Source organism: Schistocerca gregaria, chromosome 3, assembly GCF_023897955.1.
Source record: "Schistocerca gregaria isolate iqSchGreg1 chromosome 3, iqSchGreg1.2, whole genome shotgun sequence".
In the NCBI taxonomy this organism is placed as follows: Eukaryota; Metazoa; Arthropoda; class Insecta; order Orthoptera; family Acrididae; genus Schistocerca; species Schistocerca gregaria.
Window position 1 is genome coordinate 388236620 of NC_064922.1, and position 21186 is coordinate 388257805.

Here is a 21186-nt window from a genome sequence, read left to right on the forward strand (position 1 = left end):
AACCTTGTGATACACCATGCCCGACAGCTACAAATTCTGATAGCCTGTTGCTATTTGATGACTTGGAGTTGAGCTGGCTGTGCTGTCCTGTAATATTTCAATTCAATTTTTGCAGAGGATATTTTAATTCACACAAGCAAATTCCTTAGCCAATAACTCAAACATTTCCAGCAGTAATAAATTCAGATTTACTGATGTTACTGTACCATCTGTTTATACATGATGGGAATGGACGAAAATACTAGCAATACAGTAATTCTTCACCAGTGTTTTTCCTCATTGTTTGTGGAGTGGTTTGGCAATAGTGGACCCTAGTCTGGCTAAAAAAAAACACTATGAAGAAATTGGTATCTTAAGTAACTTAATATACAAATATTATAAAGCTCAACTGAATATAATTTGATTATTTTACTATCAATTTCATCGTAACCTCTTTAAGAATGATTTTTAAGATATTTTGTAATCTTTAAATCTCTTTTGATGGCATATGATGCTGTTGAATTGTATAAAGTTTGTTAAGGAATATTTTTCTTAAGAAATACAGGCAAACTACTAAGGAAGAGTGCAGCCTTCAATTTTTGGCTACTGACACAAAAGGTTACTGAAAATGTGTGCAAATTTGTGGATAGTTCTGATCATGACATTATCTCAATCTTGCTACATTTTCTTTCTTTTTTCGTTTCTTCTTGAGACTACATATATTTTCATGTCCTGCTTACAGTTTATAATATGATTTAACCCTGCCATCATTATGTGCCTTGTAACTTTACCAATGATACAAGCAAAATACTGTGTGCCATGACCTCTGCTTTCATTTTATTGTTTCCATTATGACCAGTGTAGGTCGATACCAGTTAACATTTTGTAATTGTGTCAAATGACACCATTTAGTTAATCATATTCTTGAATCACAAAATGTCAGTCTTTCCAAAAAGTAATTGCTTCCCCCATGCTAGATGTCCACAGCAGACTTTTCAGTGTAATAGAGTTCTTTAATGCTTTGGCAGTGCGTTTTTGCAGCTGCACTCAACAAACCACTTCAATTCAGCTGGTATTTATAAATTAAGCTGGACAGCATGTGCTCTTACAACTTAAGCAAACGAAAGTCCTCCTACCTGCATGGTGTAATTGTTATGCAGACTTTCTTTGCCCCACTGTTTATATAGTATATGGAATATAAGGCATCACATTGAAGGTGATAATCTTGCTGTAATATATGTTGGGATCGCTGTTGATAAGATTAAAAATCACATCAACATTGAGATCGGAAGAGACTGAGCACAAGCTCAGATTGGGAAAGGAAAGAGGAAGAAATAAATCGGACTTGTTCAATGAACCATTCCAGTTATTGGAAAGGGTTTATGAGAATCGCAGAAAATTTGCATTTTTACAAATACTTTGGCTGAGCTGCCCCTTCTTCCTTCTACTAACTGTGTAACTCTCTATGCTTATTGCCATCACCATAACATCATTCTGAAAGAAAACCTCAAAATTAAGATAATTGTATCACCAACCATTATAGGATACCCTTCCTGGATTTTACTGTTTGTAAATCATTATCACAGCCTTCTAAAGGAGTTGTCAGAAGCACTAAATTATGTCTCTGTAAGTTGGGTGTTACGAGCCTGAAAGAGCACTTAAGAGTGTGCACCAAACTGCTTCCTGACTTTTTAAAAAAAGCTTGTCTAACATTCTTGTAATACATATACTTAAGAACTCTACACACAATGCTCTGTTGTCTGATTTCACATAATGAGTTTACAACAACAATATAATAGCACCTACTTATAAACACAATGGGGACTCTGCATTTGGCGTAAGTGGTGAAAGCATGTGAAGCTAACTTAACACTACAGATACGGCAAGCCTTACCGTCCCTCAACAAGTTAATGTTCAAATCACTCCCCACATAAGTGATATATGTTGAAATTACAAGTGTTAAACAATACATCATCTTACAGATAATGACGATGAATAATGAGGAAATTGGTCAATACTTTTATGTCATGAAGCATGTTTCTATCTTGTTTTGCTCAATACTACACATTTTGTTTTCATTTTTGCTCTAGCATCCAGTTTTGGGATAACTTGTATTCATTTGGAATCTTCCCAGAAATATCACACAGCATATTTTGTTTATTAGGTATAACGATGAAGTTACCAGCATGTCTAAGAAATTCCTTTTTATGTTCTGGCTGATGACTCACCGTGTCTACTATCCAGCTAGTTGTCTTGTTCACTCTTAGCTTATTTAAAATAGTGAGTCAGGCTAACCATGGCAATAGGGAAAGTAACCCAACTGAAGAGATCCTTACAATTAAGCTATAATTTTTGGTAAACATTTTTGGAAACAGTGATCAATAGGGTATTATATTTTAACTAAAGTTCTGTCTTGATCACAACACTTATGTCTCAATAACATAGGTGACCGGTTTCGCTTATATTTATATAACCATCTTCAGACCCATGGCTTCCTTGGAGGATGGTAGGTGGAGCTCTCCTCAGCTGTTACAAAGTCATGTTGAAGTGTTGTGATCAAGACTGAACATTAGTTAAAATATAAGCTATCATTTAATTTGAAGATGGGTGTGGTGCAGATAGATCAATACAGGGTTATTCAAAATGATCTAGACACTTTCAGCTGACTGCAAGAAATGTCTGTATTTGGATAAGGTCTTATAAGAGGGGTGTTCAATGAGTAATTAAATTTTGGTTGGAGTGTGGGGGGGGGGGGGGGGGGGAGAAGAGAGCTGAATTGGTTGTGAGACATTGTGTAACATTCCTGCTTGAACCCCTATAGTTTCATGAAGTTCCAATAGGTGGTGGCACTACATGTAGCCTTCAAAATGGTGTCTGTCATGGAGGTGTGTTCCAAGCAGACAGTATCACTGAGCATCACGGAAATTCATAGGCACTTGCAGAATGTTTATAGAGACCTGGCAATGAACAAAAACCGTGTAAGTCGCTGGGCATGGCATCTGTCATCAGTGCAACAAGGTTGGGCGAATCTGTCCCATCTCCTACATGCTGGCTGTCTGCACACAACTGTGGCACCTGCAATGTTGGAACATGTGGAAACACTCATTCGAGGTAATCGATGGATCACAATCAAACAGTTCGCTGCACAACAGGATGTCCTGAGTGTTAGTGCCAACACACTTGTCCACCAGTTGGGGTATTCAAAGATGTGTGTCTGCTGTGTTCCTCACCACCTAACAGAAAACAATAAAGAGTAATGAATCTGCGTGGAACTGCTTGCACATTAGGAGGTTGACTGGGACAAATTTTTGTCGAACTTTATCACAGATGAAACACAGCTTCACCACTTTGAACTGGAAACAAAACGCAATCCATGGAGTGGTGCCACACCAACTACCCTCCAAAGAAAAAGTTCATATCCACACCCTGAGTCAGTGAAGTAATTGTAACAGTCTTCTGGGACTCTGAAGCAGTTATTCTGTTTGATGTCCTCCCTCATAGTGCAATGATCAACTCTTAAGTGTAGTGTACTACTGGCAGGAAATTGACAAAACAACTTCAATTTGTTCATTACCACAAAAATAAAAACTAACTTCCTGTTCTCCATGACAATACAAGACCTCACAGAAGTCTGTGCACCCGAGAGCAGCTCACAAAACTACTTTCTCATCAACCCTACATGCCGAATCTCGCACCTTCTGACTTCTATCTGTTTGGCTCAATGAACAATTCACTTTGTGGGAAGCAGTATGTGGATGATGGTGAGGTTATTGACGCAGCAAGATGTTGGGTTCAACATCGACCAGTAGAATGTTACCAGGGGGGCATAAAGGCCTTTCCACTAAGGTGGCATAAGCTGTCACATTGAACAGAGATTACGTTGAAAGAAAAATAGGGTTTTGTAGCGAGAAGAGCAGGGACTAATATGTGGTATACTGGATCCCGAATAAAACCAATCTGCTTTCAGGGGAGAAAAAAACTGTTGTATTACTTAGTGAACATCCTTTGTACAATTACTGTATGGTTATAGTGACTCAAGAACTTTGTTAAGTGTTTTTTTTCCACCCCTTCAGTGACAAGACTCATGCTTATTTCATTCATCTATTCAGTGGGTCTTCCTTAGTAAAGGAACACTTGAAAACACAGTTAAACATTTCAGCTTTTGGCTTTGCTACCCTCAATTTCGGTTCCTGTCTCATTTGCTAGGAACTGGGCAGTCACATTGGTGCCACTAACAGCCTTTACATACAAGCAGAATTTCTTTGGGTCCTGTGACAGATCACTTGACAATATTCTGCCACTGTAGTATTTGGAGGTATCACACATTGTCCTCTTGGCAGACAAATGTGTTTCATTCACCGTCTCTCTCTATTTATAGCCCTAAGCTTCATTTTACACCTACTATGCAGTAATCTCTGTTTCTTTGTAAGTTTCTATATTGTGACTATATACCATGGAGGTTCCCTCCCATTATGAACTGTTTTGCTGGGTTCATATCTATTCAGTTCATGGTCCACTATTGTTTTAAACTTTAACCATAGTTCCTCTACATGCTTCTGTCCTGTGCTGAAAGTTGGGCGATTTCATCTCAAACCATACAGGTCAAGAGAGAGTGTGTCGCACAGTTATTTCAAAGTTTGCTGCAAGAAATTCATGTTGAAGATCCACAACCTACAAAACTACAATATTTCTATTTTCTGATGATTTATTAAAATGCTACAGACCTCTCTACAAGAGAATATTCAAGAAAATGTCACAACAAGAGGGGAAAATTGAAAAATTGTAATAAAGACACCAAAAGTGATACAGATCTGAATTTATTTTCAGTAAATACTTTGTTCCCAATACTACGAGACATGATTTATGATTTTTATTTTATATCTTTGGGGGGGGGGGATGAACTATGAAAATTTGAAACTTTTTGCAATTTTCAAAATTATGTTTTGAAAATATGAACAGCCACAGGATGTGAACTGTCTTGAGATAGGATAATGTGGAAGGATTGCTAACTGTCAGCTATGACATTAATGCATTAAATTCTTAAACTGCCAAAATATTTGTACTTAAAGATGAAAGAATCTGAAATTTTTTGGTTATTTAGAAATTATTTTTTCCAAAACCACCATCCTAAATGTTTTAGAACTTGCTCGTCTGTACAAAATGTGAGAAATAAGCTAGGTAGACTAGCTCTGCTCGCTAGGTCAAAAAAATCATGGACACTTGAGTACTTAAATTGACTGCTGATTTTAAGTAAATATCATGCAAAACTGGTATTTCTGAATCAAAATAATTACTTTACAACATTACAAGTGAGTGGGAAAACAATTCATAATTTCGTTCAAAAGCATTTTATGCCAATTATTTACAAATTATTATTGTCTTCTGTCATGATTGTACTTCTTCATGACTTTCTATGAATTAAAACTGCCTACAATGTAACAACACTGCACTGTTGATAGGAGTTCACTTGGTTTTTTCCATCTGCTTCCCATCGAACTCGTATAGCTGAGCTGAATTTGCACACAGACAAGGATGATCCAACACGAGAAGTACTTGGGAAATGGGAACTGCACACTGATCTTTTGATGATTGCCATTTGAAAGCATTAGCAGGACCATGAGGTGTCATAAAGGACACAGTTATATCTTGCAGCTTATGAGAGTCACTTATCTGTCCCACCCATCACTGATTGTCATACACACAAGAAATGAAGTGGCTCGCTACAAAGTCCTCTAGCAGTTTTTAAAAAGAGATTTTGCATCATCAGTCACACACGCGTTTAGGGAATGCATGGCCCCTAGATGCAATGTAATCAATTATCATACTGTCAGTGAAGCATGCGTGTGGAGTCATGAATGAGATCATTACTGACAATAGCAAAACAGTGCGATGCTTCAAAGAACTGGGCAACACATGTGAATATTGATACCTGTAGTGTGTGCCAGTGGTAATTTTGAATTTTGTTCTGCAAAGCAACAAACCAGTTACCAACAAAGTCAAAATGAAGAACTAATGTGTCAGTAGTCTGGGATATGGTTGATTTTACTTTTGTTATGACCTATCTCTGAATCCTCCAGATATGATGGTGAGCTATTCCTTTCATGATCCAAACGCCTAACCTCTGTAACAAACTTCTCTGGCTCTACTGTCTTCTTCACCAACTCCCCTCCCTCCCACAATGCATAGGTTATGTCATTGTCAGTATCCTGACAGTGTAATGCTTCAACAGCCATCACTCCAGCACCATGACACATTGCACACTCGTGCAACCAACATTATCTTGGGGCTCGGGACATATACACAATAGCATCAGGTCCATCTGTTCACTTCTTTCCTGGGACACGGTTATGGCGAAGCAAACACTTTTCAAATTAGTGCAGTAAATACATATGGATACTTCCTTCACTGGCTAGCATTTTACCCGTTTTGGTCATAAGGAGTAGAATTTTGTAAGACCAATTTTTAAATCTAAGTCCTCCTTTTTCATTAGGAGCTACATTTTTTAACTTTTCCACAATTTTCACTAACAGAGATAACATCAGCCTGGTTAGGACTTTGCCGGTTGCAATCTTTGTCATTACTTAGGTAATATTCCAGAGGAACAATAAGCATATCATCTTGCAATGGATTCCAGTATGAATCTGGGCATGCCCAAATACCTTTCTCATTCTTTATTTTATGAGCTTTTGAAATCAAATAATGTGAGGAAGTGGGTATGTCTTTCTGTATCTGCTGCTTGGAGCAGCTACCTTGTATCGGAGTCAGTAACTGTACCTTTTCAGTATAGGTGGCTGCTGAGCTAGCAGTATTTAGGTTTTCACACCACACATCACATTCCGTACGCGTATCACTATCTTCAGGTTCTGCACCAAATGTATCTACATTACACAATTCACAAAGTTTTTAAGATGTTGCTTATGTAATACTTGTTTCAATTTGTTCCATTCTTACTTTTAAATCATGTTTTCTTCTTGTGCTTCTTACCTTTCTTGGATGTTTAAGAGGGTATATAGTAGGCGCTATAGCAAAAATTCTGACATTCAATGCATCAACAACTTCACAGCCAGGAATATAAACATCTGCAATGTCTTCTTCAGTTTAACATTTGGGTGATTGTTATCATTCAGGTGGGTGGTCACTAAATTTTTACTTGTAGCGAGTGTAGCAATTCCTGAACAATGGATGTGATGCTAATACTGTTACTTGATGACCAATATATTTCTGCAGCACATCTGAAAGATTTCCAATAACTGTCAAGCGTTTTTCTATGTCCCATGAACACCACCTTCTTGCTCCTTTTTTTTCTGTATTCCACACACTCCAGTCTTTCACTACTGTATTTCCTCACTAACAATGTATCTAGGAAAGAAGTTCAAATCAAATACAAAATGCGATGCAGAATGGTTTATGAGCAAATTCTCACTTGTTTGTTAAACAGAAGAATGCAGGAAACAGTGTTGCCAACATGCATATTGCACACTAGGAATTCGGTGAGATATGCAAAATGTTGAAACATTTTTAATACTTACACAGAAAAATATTACCCACTGTCTTTGCACTAATCACTAATATGTTAAGCAAACAATATTGTGTGTAGTTCTCAAAAGGCTTCAGATGGGGTTTTTGGAGTAAAAAATTTGTAAAAACACAATTTTTTTACATTTTTAGTAATAAATACTTACATAATACAGAGAGCTGGAGCAGAATAGATATTGTTCATAATTACGCCAGTAATATCTGATAATATGGCAGAAAAAACAGTGGTATGTGGCTTTTCAAATTAGGAAAAAAATTTAAGTGGAAAAACTTAAGGTTAATTTTTCTTTTTTTTTTTTCTTCTCTTAAATTTGTAAGCTAAAGGAAGTTCGTAAGTGTACGGGTGATAACTGAATTTCAACACACTAAGAGGTAGTTTAATGCCAAACCCCTGCCAGGTCTCCAGTACTTTTGGTTTATTAGTTATATATTTTTTGGCCTATAGGATATTCCGTGTTAAATAGGACACACCGATGATTTAAAAAGCTTAAAATTTGGTACTTTATACATAGTGCTTCAAAAGGCCAGACTTTTTATTGTATGGCAACAATGGTTGGTTGCCTATTATTGCTTTCCCTCCATAATTCATAGCTATTTTATAAGGTCTTATGTTTTTCATGTGATAAGAATGTGAATTATTGGAAATTCTGGACCTTCATTTCAACTAAGTGGCAGATAAAAATTAGTACATCATTATTTATATTACAGTTACATACCCTAAAGTACTGCAAAAACAGTATAAAATTGATGTAGGTAAATTATAAGTAAGGATAAATGACATAAGACAACAGCACGAACTTTCATATAACATTAGTCAGTTTCACGTAATTAAGTTTTTATATAAAGAGGAATGTTAGAGCTAGCTTTCTGGAATGTTAGAGCTAGCTTTCTCTTGTTCAGCAATTTAATTCTCTGTGTGAATGTGTAACTAACAACACTATTAAAAAATTCCCAATTTCAAACAATATAGTAAGAACAGAAAATTAAATGTGTAATGTGTGTAATCTGAGTCATAGTTATATATTTTTAAGTTTAAAAAAAGATGATGCTGCTCTTACCAGCAGCAGAAAGACAGAAAAGGAAGGTGGGAGGGGGAGAGTTAAAGCGTGAAGGATAATATGAAGAATTTAAGGAGAAGCACCTACGGGGGGAGGGGGGGACAACAGAAGCAGAAACAAACTCCTTCAGTTGAGTCAACATAAGCAACAACTGTTATTATTAAAAGAAAGAAGAGCTAAAACTAGGGAGAAAGTTAGAAAACATAGGCAACATAAGAAGCAAGATCCGCAGCCTAGTAATGCTGGTTTGTCGCTGTATAAGTCACATAGTGCTCTGGGTAAAGCCATGGCTTGAGCCAATAACTACTTCTCATCTTCACCAGGACATGAAGTTCTAGTTGTTAATAAGTTGTTCCGTGACTTGTGTGGAAATTCATCAGATGGAAAGTCTGAAAGACCCAGCCATGGCAGTAGTTCACAAAATAGAGGTCTTAATTCTAAATATACAGAGTTGGTAGCTGATTTCTACTGTCGTGACCTTAATCACCAGTCACCAGGCAGGAAGAACACAACAGTTATTGGCGAAAATAATGAGAAAATAACCACTCATATTCATCACTTAAGACGTGTCCATCACGGAAACACAAAGCATTCAAATAAGAACACCCTTAAGCTCAAATTGGGAAATTTAAGTTTGCAGAAGTACAACCACCACATAAGCAGTTAAGCAGCAAACTACCTCATAAAGTATGTTGAGTAAATATCATGAAAATTTCATAAATGTTATCAGCAGCCTTCACAGGAAACACGATAATATTTCAGCTTACAGCATCACATTTGTATTGACCATCGTATGCCAGCCACCCAGTGAGCTTTGTTGTGTAAAGGAACTGAAAATATTGTGATTTAATCGCAGAGGTGCTGAAAAATTGTTACAGTGACACACCAGAGAAATATCTGGTAAACTTTTTATCTTTGAGAGACATAGGAACAATTTCGCCCTTCGTTTTTTATTTCTTGTATGAACGACTACTTTTTGTTCTGATGGGCTGGTGGGATGTCGTACTGTCTAATTACTAGTGTGTGTGTGTGTGTGTGTGTGTGTGTGTGTGTGTGTGTGTGTGTGTGTGTGTGTGGTAAATGAATGAGTTAAAAGATGCAAGATGTGTTTTATATTATTTTCATCGCACAACAAGCCTTACTCCCATGCCTATGGAGTATTTATGTTAAGCAGAGAAGGCGAGTTTTAGATGGAACCGAAGATCTTCAAAACGGCGCTGCTCAACAATAGAGGTACGTGATTGTGCTCTCTACTTTCCTTTCGTGGCCGCTAAAATTACTTCTGATTCGTTTTGCCGGGACATTCAGAACCTACAATCTTCTTTTTCTTATAAAAATACTAGTCCGATGCAAAAGAAATACTCTTAGATTTAAATAATTGCCATTCTTTTACCCAGGCCACGGGGAATGATAGAACGTACGTGCCTCTACTCTGAATGTACGTTCGCAATCTCCGAGTGTGTTACGACGAAATTATTTCACAATGAAAATTTCTCATCAGACCGCAACCACTCGCACGCGAATGTACGTACCCTCTGAATGTATCTAGACAGTCACACGCGTTGTTCAAAAGGTTTACTTTTAATATTCAGTGGATTACATTTCCGAAATTAATTTTTGTTTATGCTGCAAATCGTACTTCACACGAAGTATTTATTACGTAAGTTTCAGGCTCAATTTAATAAAAAAAAAAAGATTCCGAATAATAGAAATAAAGAATAACAATCAAACAAATCAAACCTAAATAAACAGAAAGAGGGAACGTTACAATGGCGACCGTAACAGGACCATAATTTCAGTAAAAATCAGTAGAATTGTTAGTTGAAATATTTAAGCTTTTTTTCTTGCCATCCATTATTGCCACTACAACATATTGTTTCTGTTGCATGTCATGCGAGCTACGTACCAGAAACGAAAAACCACATGGAAATTACTAATTTTCGAAAAAAGTTTTCGACCATTTAATGTTAATTCTTCTCACTACAAAACCGTCAGAAAACACACGTAAGGTAAGAACAACAGCACTAATCCGCTTTAGTTGAAAGTAAATGTGGGACAGTTTTTTTTTCATTTTTTCGACACCCACTGCGTAGAACGCATCAATTCCTTTTTCCAAATTCTTTTCCATTTCTTTTTAGTTTACGTAAAAATTGCATTAGTTCATTTTCTATTATTGTTGGTGGAATGAAGGTAACACATGCCAAAATGGTAGAGGTTTCAACAAAGCCTATAAAATTGATGATACGGAAATTGTGAATTTATCGTGGTATTTTTGAATTATGTAAGAAAATGGTTCAAAATTATTGAAGTCAAAGAAGACTCTACAGCTGATACAGTGAAGCACATAATTTCCTTAATTCCTCAGTTTATTCTTCATTATCATACAAAGAGCACTCAGCCTGCATCTTATTATCAGCAAAAGGAAATGGCTCTGAGCGAAAGTTCTAAGCCATTTGCATTGCTGCATGTTTATTTTGCTGAAAGTTACACTTGTAACTATCAATATGAGGTACAAAGTGCACATTGGGCACAGGCACAAGTTAGTATTGTCACTGTGGCATTTAGGTTCTCATCAACTAATAGTTGCTGTTTCAGAAAATTTAACCCATTCCAAGGATACTGTGATTACTTACATTGGCAAGAGTGTTGGTTATACCTGAAAATGTGAAGGTAGTTTCAATCTGGTTAGATGGACCTGCCACACAATTTAAAAACAAATATATTACTGTTGCTGTACCTAAAATTCAACTGTTCCACAACATGGAAATCTATTGGAACTTTGTTACACCCCATCGTAAAGGAGCCATAGATGGAATTGATACTGTTGAAAATTGGCAAGTGTGGAATGGGTAAAAAAATGAAATCCATAGTAGGTGATTCATCACCTTTTGCTCAGACAGCTGCCAGTACGACAACTATGCAGGTTTTTCATATGTCTGCTGATGAAATTCAAGGAATCAGTTTGAGAGTTAATCCGGCTAGTTACTTAGAGGCTCAAATATTTTCTTCAGTATCATCAGTACTAAACATAAAAAGCATTCACTGCTTTCACTACAAGATAAGGAGTACTACAAAGATATCTACTATCTCCAGAGAATTTCTCTGCTGCAGATCATCATACTGAAGAAACTAGAAAGTGTGAAAATTGGAGGCTGGTGCCAAGTAGAATATAATGGTAAATTATATGCTGGAAAGGTACGTGCAATTTTTGGAAATTCTTGCTCAATCAGTGCAATGGAGCATGCTGGTCACCATTGGAAATGGGCCTGCAAAATGTGATGAAATTCTGTACACATAGCCAAAATTATAAGAAAACTAATCTACCCGATGTTGTCAATGCAAGAGGATAATTTCAATTCACTGTCTTTTAACTAAATTACAGTTTATTTTCCTAGGTGTCATACTCTTATAATTTATCATAGTGTTTACCAAGTGAAATGTTAATGATAAGTACCTTATTTGGTAAATAATGACGCATTTTCATTTTTCTGCTCACAGGAAAAAGATTTTCCAACAATAAGTAGCAAGTAACATGAGTCACATAACATTGTGTCATGTGCTTTTTTCAATATTTTACAATGTTTTACATAGTATAAATATTTTTAGAAATCTGTAACTGTGTCATAATATGCATTTTCTGTAATAAAAACCAGACCCATACTCCCTAATAGTCTGACACTTTTGATCTAAAATGTACATTAGCAATAGGATGTCCCACATTTGTAATATGAGTCACTTTATAAAGTACATTCTTGTCCTGTAATTTTAATGTGCTTCCCTGCTTTAATATTCATTCAAGATCTTTGCGTGAATAACACAATATATAATGATGAGTTACAAAGGAAAATATAGGTTTCTAGATTGCTAAAAAGGCAACATAATAAAACACTGATTTCAAAATGTAACATGAGTCACCATGAAATCTCCCCTCTACTGTTTTAAGAGTTATCATCAAATTATACATTTTTGAAAAGGCCATACAATCTACAAAAAATTCAGATGAAATGAAAATATATTATTTATTAACACTTATGATATAGAGGTCTAATATATACTTTTCCCAGAGAAATTAATGACCTCGAGTTGTCATGACCTGTACGATTTGAGATGAAATCACGCAGTTTCACATTCCTCATGACATATCACACTACCGATTTTTTATCTAGTTCACAGAACATATTTATGTTTCTGCTTGTTTTAGTTGTTCTTTGGTAATCATTGTTGCCACAGTTGCATCACTATCTGTTTCAAATAGTTTTCAGAGAAGATATTTAGTAAAGTTTCACAGGAAGTCTTATCACGACCACCACTAACAAAATTTGGATAACGGAAGCATCCAATTCCACCCCTCTGCTTTGACCAATGACATCACCAATATGGTGGAAACTACTATTCACAACAAATCCCATACCGCTCCTATCCACACCACCAGAGAGCACCACCGATCACATCAAAACGACACCTACAAATACGCCACTCTCACAAACTAAACTCCACTCCATCATGATGTCCCACACCACAATAGCTTTACATCACAGGTCAAAGCCGACGGGTGGAATCTGATGCTTCCATTGACCCACAAAATTGTAATTTTTCCAATGAATTCTGAGGTGATTAAATCTTCCATAATTGATCACAGTATGATTAGGGAATTTACGTACAAGTGAGATGAGGTTTTCTCTAAAGTTTTCAGTTACTCAGGAGGTAAGTCTGGTGGGCAATAGAAGGCTCTAATTCTTTTTTGCCCACACCTGATACTGCGTCATGTCCAAACAATCTCACATACAGCTTCAATTTCTATCTTGATAGATTCAAGTTTCTTGTCCTCTGCGACAAATGCACTACCTCCATTTCCCATTACCCCTATCCTTTCAATGTACATTTAAATTTTTTCCAAAAATCTCAGTGCTACCAATTTTTGGTGCCAACCAGCTTTCTGTACCAGTATTATGTCAGCTTCACTGCTTTTTACGAGTGCTTTAAACTCTGACACTTTGATGAGAATGCTTCAGCAGTTTGCCATTAGGATTTTAATACTCTAATGGATGGGAGGCATTTCTTTCGATCTTACACTGATACTTCTGGGTTTCCCACAGCAATTGTTTTTTTGAATTGGATGGAGAGTTGCCTAATCTAAAAAAAACCCTTGTGTGCACCCTGCACACAGCTACCTGAGTAGCATCCAATGGTGTGTAGTGCATGCCTGGCCCATTTATGGGGACCCTACAGCTCTCAACCCAATGGTGCGAGTCCAGAGAGTCTGAGGATAGCTTGTCATATAAGCTTTGATTCAATCCTTCCAATGGCCTCAGATCCCAAGTACCACGATCAGTTCTGGGGACAATGGTTCCGTTCCAGGAAAATGGTACAAATTGTGGCCTTCATTCAAACTACACATACAATACGGGTCATTTCAACCATGACCCAAATGACCCAAGACAGACATCATTTGTTCCAACATAAGCCACAATCTGCCTTTGGTTGCACCTTGTTCCTTCAATGGCTGTTGGAACAGCCTCTTCAACAATTGACTCAAACCCCCCCCAGACATATACATTGAGTGCACCTGGTGGCTCTTCCTTTCCCTTGCTGCCATTTCCATAGAGGTAAATTATTTGGAGTAAAGATCTATCAATGGAAATATGGGCATGGTACTAAATTTTAGGGGTTAACCAAAGCGTCCAATTCCACCCGTCGGCTTTGACCTGTGATGTAAGGCTGTTGTGGTGTGTGACATCACGATGGCGCAGAGTTTAGTTTGTGATAGTGGCGTGTCTGTAGGTGTCATTTTGATATGATTGGTGGTGTGTGTATGTTGTGTGCTAGGTGAGGTTTTTGGTTTAGTTTGCGTGTGTGGCGTATTCATAGATGGCATATTGTTGTGGTCGGTGGTTCTCTATGGTGGTGTGTTTATGGTTAGTGTGTTATATGGCGTATGGGATTCATTTGCATGGTAGCATTGTACATGTGTGGTATCGGTGGTGACTGTGCTTTCAGCGAAATATTTTTCACCGTGTTAACGATTTTGGTTTTGTTATGTTGACGTTATTTTAGTTTTTTTCTGTTATTCATGTGTGAATTTTGGTAAATCGCTTTGTTTATGTCTTTGTAGGTGTGGATATGACTGACAAGGTCAACAGTTTTCGGCTGTCGGCGATGATGGGAGACAGTGAGTTGTCTCTAATAAAATTTCTTCAGCTATTCGGCCTGTTGGCTGAAGTCTTGAAGAAATCCTGTATTTTGGACAGAATACATTACAAATTAAGGCAGAGAAATATGAATGCTTTCTGATAATGTGATTGGAAACGACTGTTATTGTACATACAGGAGAAGTCAAAACAATGGCAAAACACTGTTCTCAAGCCATCACTCACTGCTGATTAACACTCAGGCTACCTGAGTGGAAACTGCTGGTAATGTGCATCCACGGAAACAGGAAACATGCCAGGAAATCAAATTTCTGCAACATTCTTAAAGTGACTTCACATTTAGATTTTTCCTCATTCCATCAGTAGATGCCAGGAAACAGTGTGTGATGTGTGATTCTGCCCTAGTTCTTCTCCACCCCCATTTTTAAATACCTTGATGCGATGTCAGACTGTGTGTAGTGTAGTACGAGAGATGTGTTAGATTGGTAGCTGACAATTTGGTTATGGATTGACAAACCCTACAAAAGTGGAATAAAGGGTGTGGAAAACGTGTACTGATCTGTAGTGTAGCCTGATGTCTACATCCATGTTTGTTCCGTGTTCAACATATTTTCATCATAAAAACTTGAACTGAAAAAATAAATTCAATAAATCTGTACAGCATAACAAATATCGAAGTAGTATTTTGGTGCACATTATGAAATATACAACTAAGAGAAGGCACTGTGTAACTGTAATTGAAAAGCAGCTAAATATTTAACCTTCTTTTCTGAAGAAACTACAAGTGAATTAAAAATTCACAGATAATTTAGTAATGAGGAGGAAACTGAAGGCCGCGAAAAAACAGAAAAAAGACTCTTACTGCTACAAAAAAGAATTTAATTCCGAAAAAAAGCATGATTGCTATATCTTAATCAGAGACCTGTAAAGAGTTGACAGTCATATTTTATACTTAGCATTAGTATCTAAAGTATGAAGAAATTGCATAGTAATAAAAAGTAACTATAAGGTTAAAATATAGCCTAATTATAGCATTACAGGTCTACAGGCACCCTTTGCAATTCCTCATACTGGTACTGAAATGAGAGCTGTCTTGGAAAGGACAAGAACAACTCAATTTCAGGTTGAACTTAAGAACACTGTTCCATAACTAGGAATTTATTATTACTTGGTGGCATTCAAAGGAACCCTGCAACCAACAAATCAATGGCTCCATATATTGTTACACAAAAATTTCAAACTAGAAAATTATTGTTTAAAGAAAAAATTCGTTTAAGGAAGAGTACCAAATTTCAAATGTGCTGTCTCAGCTCTAAAACTATCTTTCTTAAGAAAAAACATATGTATACTTACACAATATCTAAAAGATGTTAATCGGCGATCGCTTTCTTTCCAGTTCTAAGGTAAGCTTGGAAAAACTCAAGTTCACAATGCATACCGGTACTTCCAAAATGTCTAATGAAGTATAAACTTTCTGCACAGGTATTCAGCATCACTTGCACACATTTAAAAACACAACACTTCGAAAGAATGATTAAATATACATAAAAAAAGGTGAAAGTTTTTGCTTCTCTGTATACTTGTACATTTACAGAAGGAAACACAAAAGAGTAAAATTGCTGAAATTAATATCAAGGTAAAAAGATCCAGTCAAGTTTTAAATTAGCTACTATGTCGTCACTAAACATTTTTAAGATTGTCTTTGGAGCTATATGTCTAACGAATCGGAGAGTTAAACTAATTTAGCCAGGGATGTTTCAAGCATTCTGCAGCAGTTGCACGACGTTCTGGATCAAAGTCCAGCATAGGGCGAAGAAAAGCTGTGAATTCTCTTGCTTCCTTTGGGTCCCAATCGTATTTTTCAGTTAAGACTTCAAAAAGTCCCCACGGTTTCAAACCAGAGATTCGGCGCAAATCACATTTTTTATTAAAGAACTGGCGGGAATGTTTGCCAGACATAGCTATCCTTCGAGGTATTTCACCCAAAAGTTCAATAATATGAGCCAAATGATCTTCATCACGAGAATAGTCTTCCCCTGAATGTGGCTCAAAGAGATAATCCCCTGTAGCAAGTTCAAATGCCATGCATGCTGTGCTCCAGATATCTGCAGACGTGCCATATCCAGCTCCCAGAAGGACCTCCAATGAACGATACTGGCGTGTTTGTATGTCCTCGGTGAAATGACGGTAAGTCCAGCAAGCATTTCCTAAATCTGCTATCTTTACTTCAATATCACACACCACAAATGCTGGGTCCAGTTCAGGTTTTGCATCATGACTAAATGATGTATACCCAGAAGATTGGCGGGATGGTCTGCCAGTAACAGATTTTGTTTCTTTCTTTCTTGTTGTTTTATTAACAGGACATGTTCCACTCTCACCAGCTCCTTCATCACATTTTTCTGAGTTACACAGCTTCTGAGAATCAGAACTTGAGGTCTCTTCTGCAGCACCATCTCCCATTGACTTGCTGTGTTCTTTTTTATCTATCCCATTTTGATATGCTGTGTCTATTACCTTTGAGCTGGCATCATCATCATCATCTTCATCATGCACCTCATCAAACACCTCAGACTGAGTTTCAGCAGATTCTCTATTATCTTCTGGTGACTGGCACTCCAGTTCCAGTGCCATCTCTCTCCTCTTCTGTTCTTCAGTCTCTTCGATCTGTTCCATTTGCTTTCTCAGCAGTTCAGTCTGGCGCTTTGCTTTCTTTTTTAATTTCTTCTTCTTATTTTTTGACATTTTTACATTTGGATCCGGTTCCTCCCTTGGTGCAGTGCTGACTAATGATACAGGCAGTTTAAGGCCCATTGTATGAAGTTCTGTAGCCTCGCAGGCAAGTCTCCTAATATAATTTTCGTCTACACATACCAAAACGTTTTCAGGTTTTATATCAGTATGAATAATTTTACATTTGGTATGTAAGTAGTCCAAACCTTCTAATACTTGTCGAATAATAGATTTTACATTCTCTGTTGGAATGCCATGGTAGTTACTTCTGATGATTAATTTTAACAGATTATGACCAAGAACTTCGAATACCATACACACGTGTGTTCCATTAACACCGCTTATTTTAAAATCGTCCAAGAGTTGTACTGTTTTGTTTCGTTTAGGATCGTTAACATCACTTTCCCGCACGACTTTCAACAGTTTTATTTCATCTAAGGCAGTCTCCGTAAAATGTGAAGCACTCTTCACAACTTTCAGTGCCACAAATTTCTTGTCATACAGATCCCAACAAAGCCATACAGTTGAAAAATGACCCCAACCTAACTTTCGTGTGACACGATATCTTCCGTTAAACAAATCACCTATTTTGACTGGATGGTAACCACCTTTGCAATAATCTGCAGGATCCTCCTGCTCATCATCGTCGGAGCTGAAATAATCATCCTCATCTTCTATAGTTTCGTTTGAAGACGAATGAGATGGTTCTACTTTATTTGAGTATGCTCTTCCATCTCTTTCATTTTTTCCTTTTCTTTTGCCAGGTTTCGGGCGTTTCTTTTTAGCTTTAATAGCAAATACTCTCCGATTCACATCAGTTTTCGAATTCATAGCAACGCTTCAACTTATGTTTCTCAAATTTAAACATACAAATATTTGACACACATCCCTCAAACTACGATCGTTATTGTTTGAGCATGGCGGCCGGTGACAACAAAACCCTAGATATTCCCTCTGACGCAATGAACACAATGATGATATGGTTAAATAGCATACTGGACTTCATTTACTACACCTGGAGACGTTTATCACACACTATTATTTAGGAGGCACTTCACAACTTAACTTCACCATCCTCAAACACAGATACACTGACATCGCCATTGCTAGAAACATTACAAGTAGCAATTTTTCCAAAGAAAATTCAACAGTGCATAAAAAAAAGGAAAGCAGTAAATGCTACCAACTTCCACTGCGTGTAGCAATTAGTTCTAAAGATTACTACCTGTTTTTAATTGATTAACAGTAATTGTATGAGCGCGTGCATCTTTTCGTTGAATATTTGTTTTATGTAAATTATCATTTTTGCCAACATAGCTTTAACAAAAGGCTACATCACCTGATTATAGTATTGCCACTGGATGCGCTGTAGTATAAACCGGAAACGCGGTATATTGTGAACTGTGCAGTGGCGGGAGAGTGAGTGTGAAGTGTAGTGTTTGTAGTGTGTGAGATTTCAAAATAAAAATGTCACAGAGTGCAATTACAAATTACTTTATCAAACGCAAAAGACATACAGCAGACGATGTTAAAACGCAGTCTAAAGTTCTTATCATTGATAAACGAAACGAAAACATACAAAACGATTCATGCAAAACGATACTACGAGGTGACTCTAAAGCTGATGGAGAAAACAGTAACAGGAAAATTATATTGAAATGTTCTTCGAACAGCCAGAATCCTGTGCAAAAAAGCACTTTAAGTGAACAAAAAAATAAGTCAAACATTAGACGTTGTGGAAAGAAGACGCTCCCAGAAAAGAGAGTTTCATTTAACTGTGATATCAGAGAATCGTTTCAAAATGCAAACAAGAAGTTTCCAATCGTCGAGAAAAGTGGGACACAGGTATACTCGTTAATCATTGTAGCTGTTTTAATGACTTTCTTATTGTACTGTGTTTGAACTGCAGTTTACTTTTAACTTGTGATGTGTTTAGTGCCAGAAATATATAGTGAAAGTGTAGCACAGCTTTTGTGTAGCCTTCAGACACATTCAAGAAGAACCGTTGTATTAAGTAAATTAATGACACTTTGCGCTTGTGCCCCACAGACGTGGAATGATTTCTTCAGCCACAATTTACAATTGTCCCTAAAGGGTTAAATTTTCCAAAGTGTCTAGCGTGGGGAAAACTGATTTTGTTGTGCTATTTTTAACATTAGACATTTTGCACAGTTGCGTCGGATATGTCAGAAACGTTTAGAAATTATGTCTTTAGTGTTTCCAAATTCATTAGCATTGTAACAAACCATAGCTGAAGGCTTAATTTTAACATTATAGTCCCAAATATGTCCATTAGGCATGCAGATGTGGTCTTTTTGACTTTAAGCTTTACCGTAACGTTTGTAACTGTGCTCCCAAATCCTACATATTTCTTCACTTGCTGACTGCCTATACCCCCTCCAATCCTGATGCTCTTTACGTGAACCATTTATGTTCACCATTTAACTCAACAGCAAGTCTTTCTGTTGTTGTTGTAAGTTTGGTCTAGTTTGTTATACATCAACCGGATACCATTTGTGTCATTATTCAGGCATAGTTATCAACAGTTTGCTCTGCAATGGCTAGAGATTTTGATTGGACTGCCATTGTATGCTAACTCCACTTACTACAAATGTGTGTACACCCAATCCTGCAGTTTAAATGGAACCAAGTTTTTATTGTATCTCATATCAGATCTACAGCTACATGACTACTCTGTAATTCACATTTAAGTGCTTGGCAGAGATTTTGTAGTAATCAGTGTGAAGACTGGTTTGATGCAGCTCTCCATGTTAATCTAACTTTTGTAAGTTTTTCATTTCTACATTACTCTTGCAACCTATATCTGGTATAACCTTCCTATGATCACCAAATTGCACTACTTTACGTGCAAATTAAGTTTGCATTTGGCACAGTGGCTGTTGGGAGTACTGTAAAGGCATCTCTTATTTACAGTCGCTCCCAACCGCCATCACACAAAGTATCAACATAGTTTGCACAAACGGTAAATATTCCTCTATTACACCCTATCAAATTATCCTTTCTTTTGATAAAGTTATGTTGTAAAGTAGCTCTTTTCTTACCAATTTGATTTGGTGTCTGTCAATTAGTTGTATGACCCATCCAGTTAAGTAATTTGTTGTATCTGACAGAATTAAGATGTTATCAACAAACCTTGAAGTTGTCATTTGTTTCTCCACAAACTTCAATAAGAGACCTCCTTTGTGTTGTAACAGGGGGGAAAAATTAGAATTAGGAGAAAGTTTATTTTCCTGAGTCGGTTATGTATTGTTCCTGCAGTTTGATGCATGTAACTGGAGCCTATAGGCCCTATAACAGAAAAAAGTGTGGTGTATTAGTCAGTTACATGTTGATAACTTTGCCGATTCAGAGTTCCTTTGGTCCCTTCGGCTTCTCTTTTTTCCTGCTCACCCAGTGTTCCTTCACCTTCTGGCTATGTTCTTGTTGTCTCTGTTCAGTCAGTTGTCTTCGTTTGTTGTGTGGTGTCTCTTGTAGTTTTTTTTTCCACTTCTGATCAGGTTCTTAAGGAGTGTTTTGTTTTGTATTGTTTCCTGTGTGATGTTGAGTTGTTCCATGTCATTTGTTACTTCATTCATCCATTTGTTGTTTCTCCTTGTGCTGACTGAGTCCAAGGTCTGTCTCGTTATCCCGTGTGGTGCCATTCTGCTGAAGTGTCCATAAAACTGTAGTCTTCGTTTCCTGTGTATTCATATAGTTTATCCATACCCCGT

The 21186-nt window shown here is 37.0% G+C and overlaps 3 protein-coding genes across 4 annotated transcripts in view; 1 reads left to right on the forward strand and 2 right to left on the reverse strand.

Annotated features, from left to right (window-relative positions):
* LOC126355189 (D-aspartate oxidase) overlaps window positions 1-18368 on the reverse strand; it is a 150021-nt gene extending 131653 nt beyond the window's left edge. The window contains exon 1 of one of the 2 annotated variants that reach the window (XM_050005410.1): window positions 16076-18368. The gene's annotated coding sequence lies outside the window, so the exon portion shown is untranslated. The remainder of the gene's footprint in view (window positions 1-16075) is intronic. The other variant, XM_050005414.1, reaches the window with a different exon arrangement.
* LOC126355187 (SRSF protein kinase 3-like) lies at window positions 16278-18286 on the reverse strand. The gene has a single exon (XM_050005408.1). It carries the CDS (start codon window positions 18284-18286, stop codon window positions 16460-16462), a length of 1827 nt encoding a protein of 608 aa, XP_049861365.1. The 3' UTR covers window positions 16278-16459.
* Window positions 18369-18827: 459 nt separating the features above from the next.
* LOC126355186 (DNA replication factor Cdt1) overlaps window positions 18828-21186 on the forward strand; it is a 54781-nt gene continuing 52422 nt past the window's right edge. The window contains exon 1 of the mRNA XM_050005407.1: window positions 18828-19300. Coding sequence (XP_049861364.1) covers window positions 18923-19300 — 378 coding nt within the window. The 5' untranslated portion in view covers window positions 18828-18922. The remainder of the gene's footprint in view (window positions 19301-21186) is intronic.

What these genes read in the sequence shown, in the direction of transcription:
- LOC126355187 (XM_050005408.1), bottom strand. Translation starts at nt 18,286, where the DNA reads ATGAATTCGAAAACTGATGTGAATCGGAGAGTATTTGCTATTAAAGCT.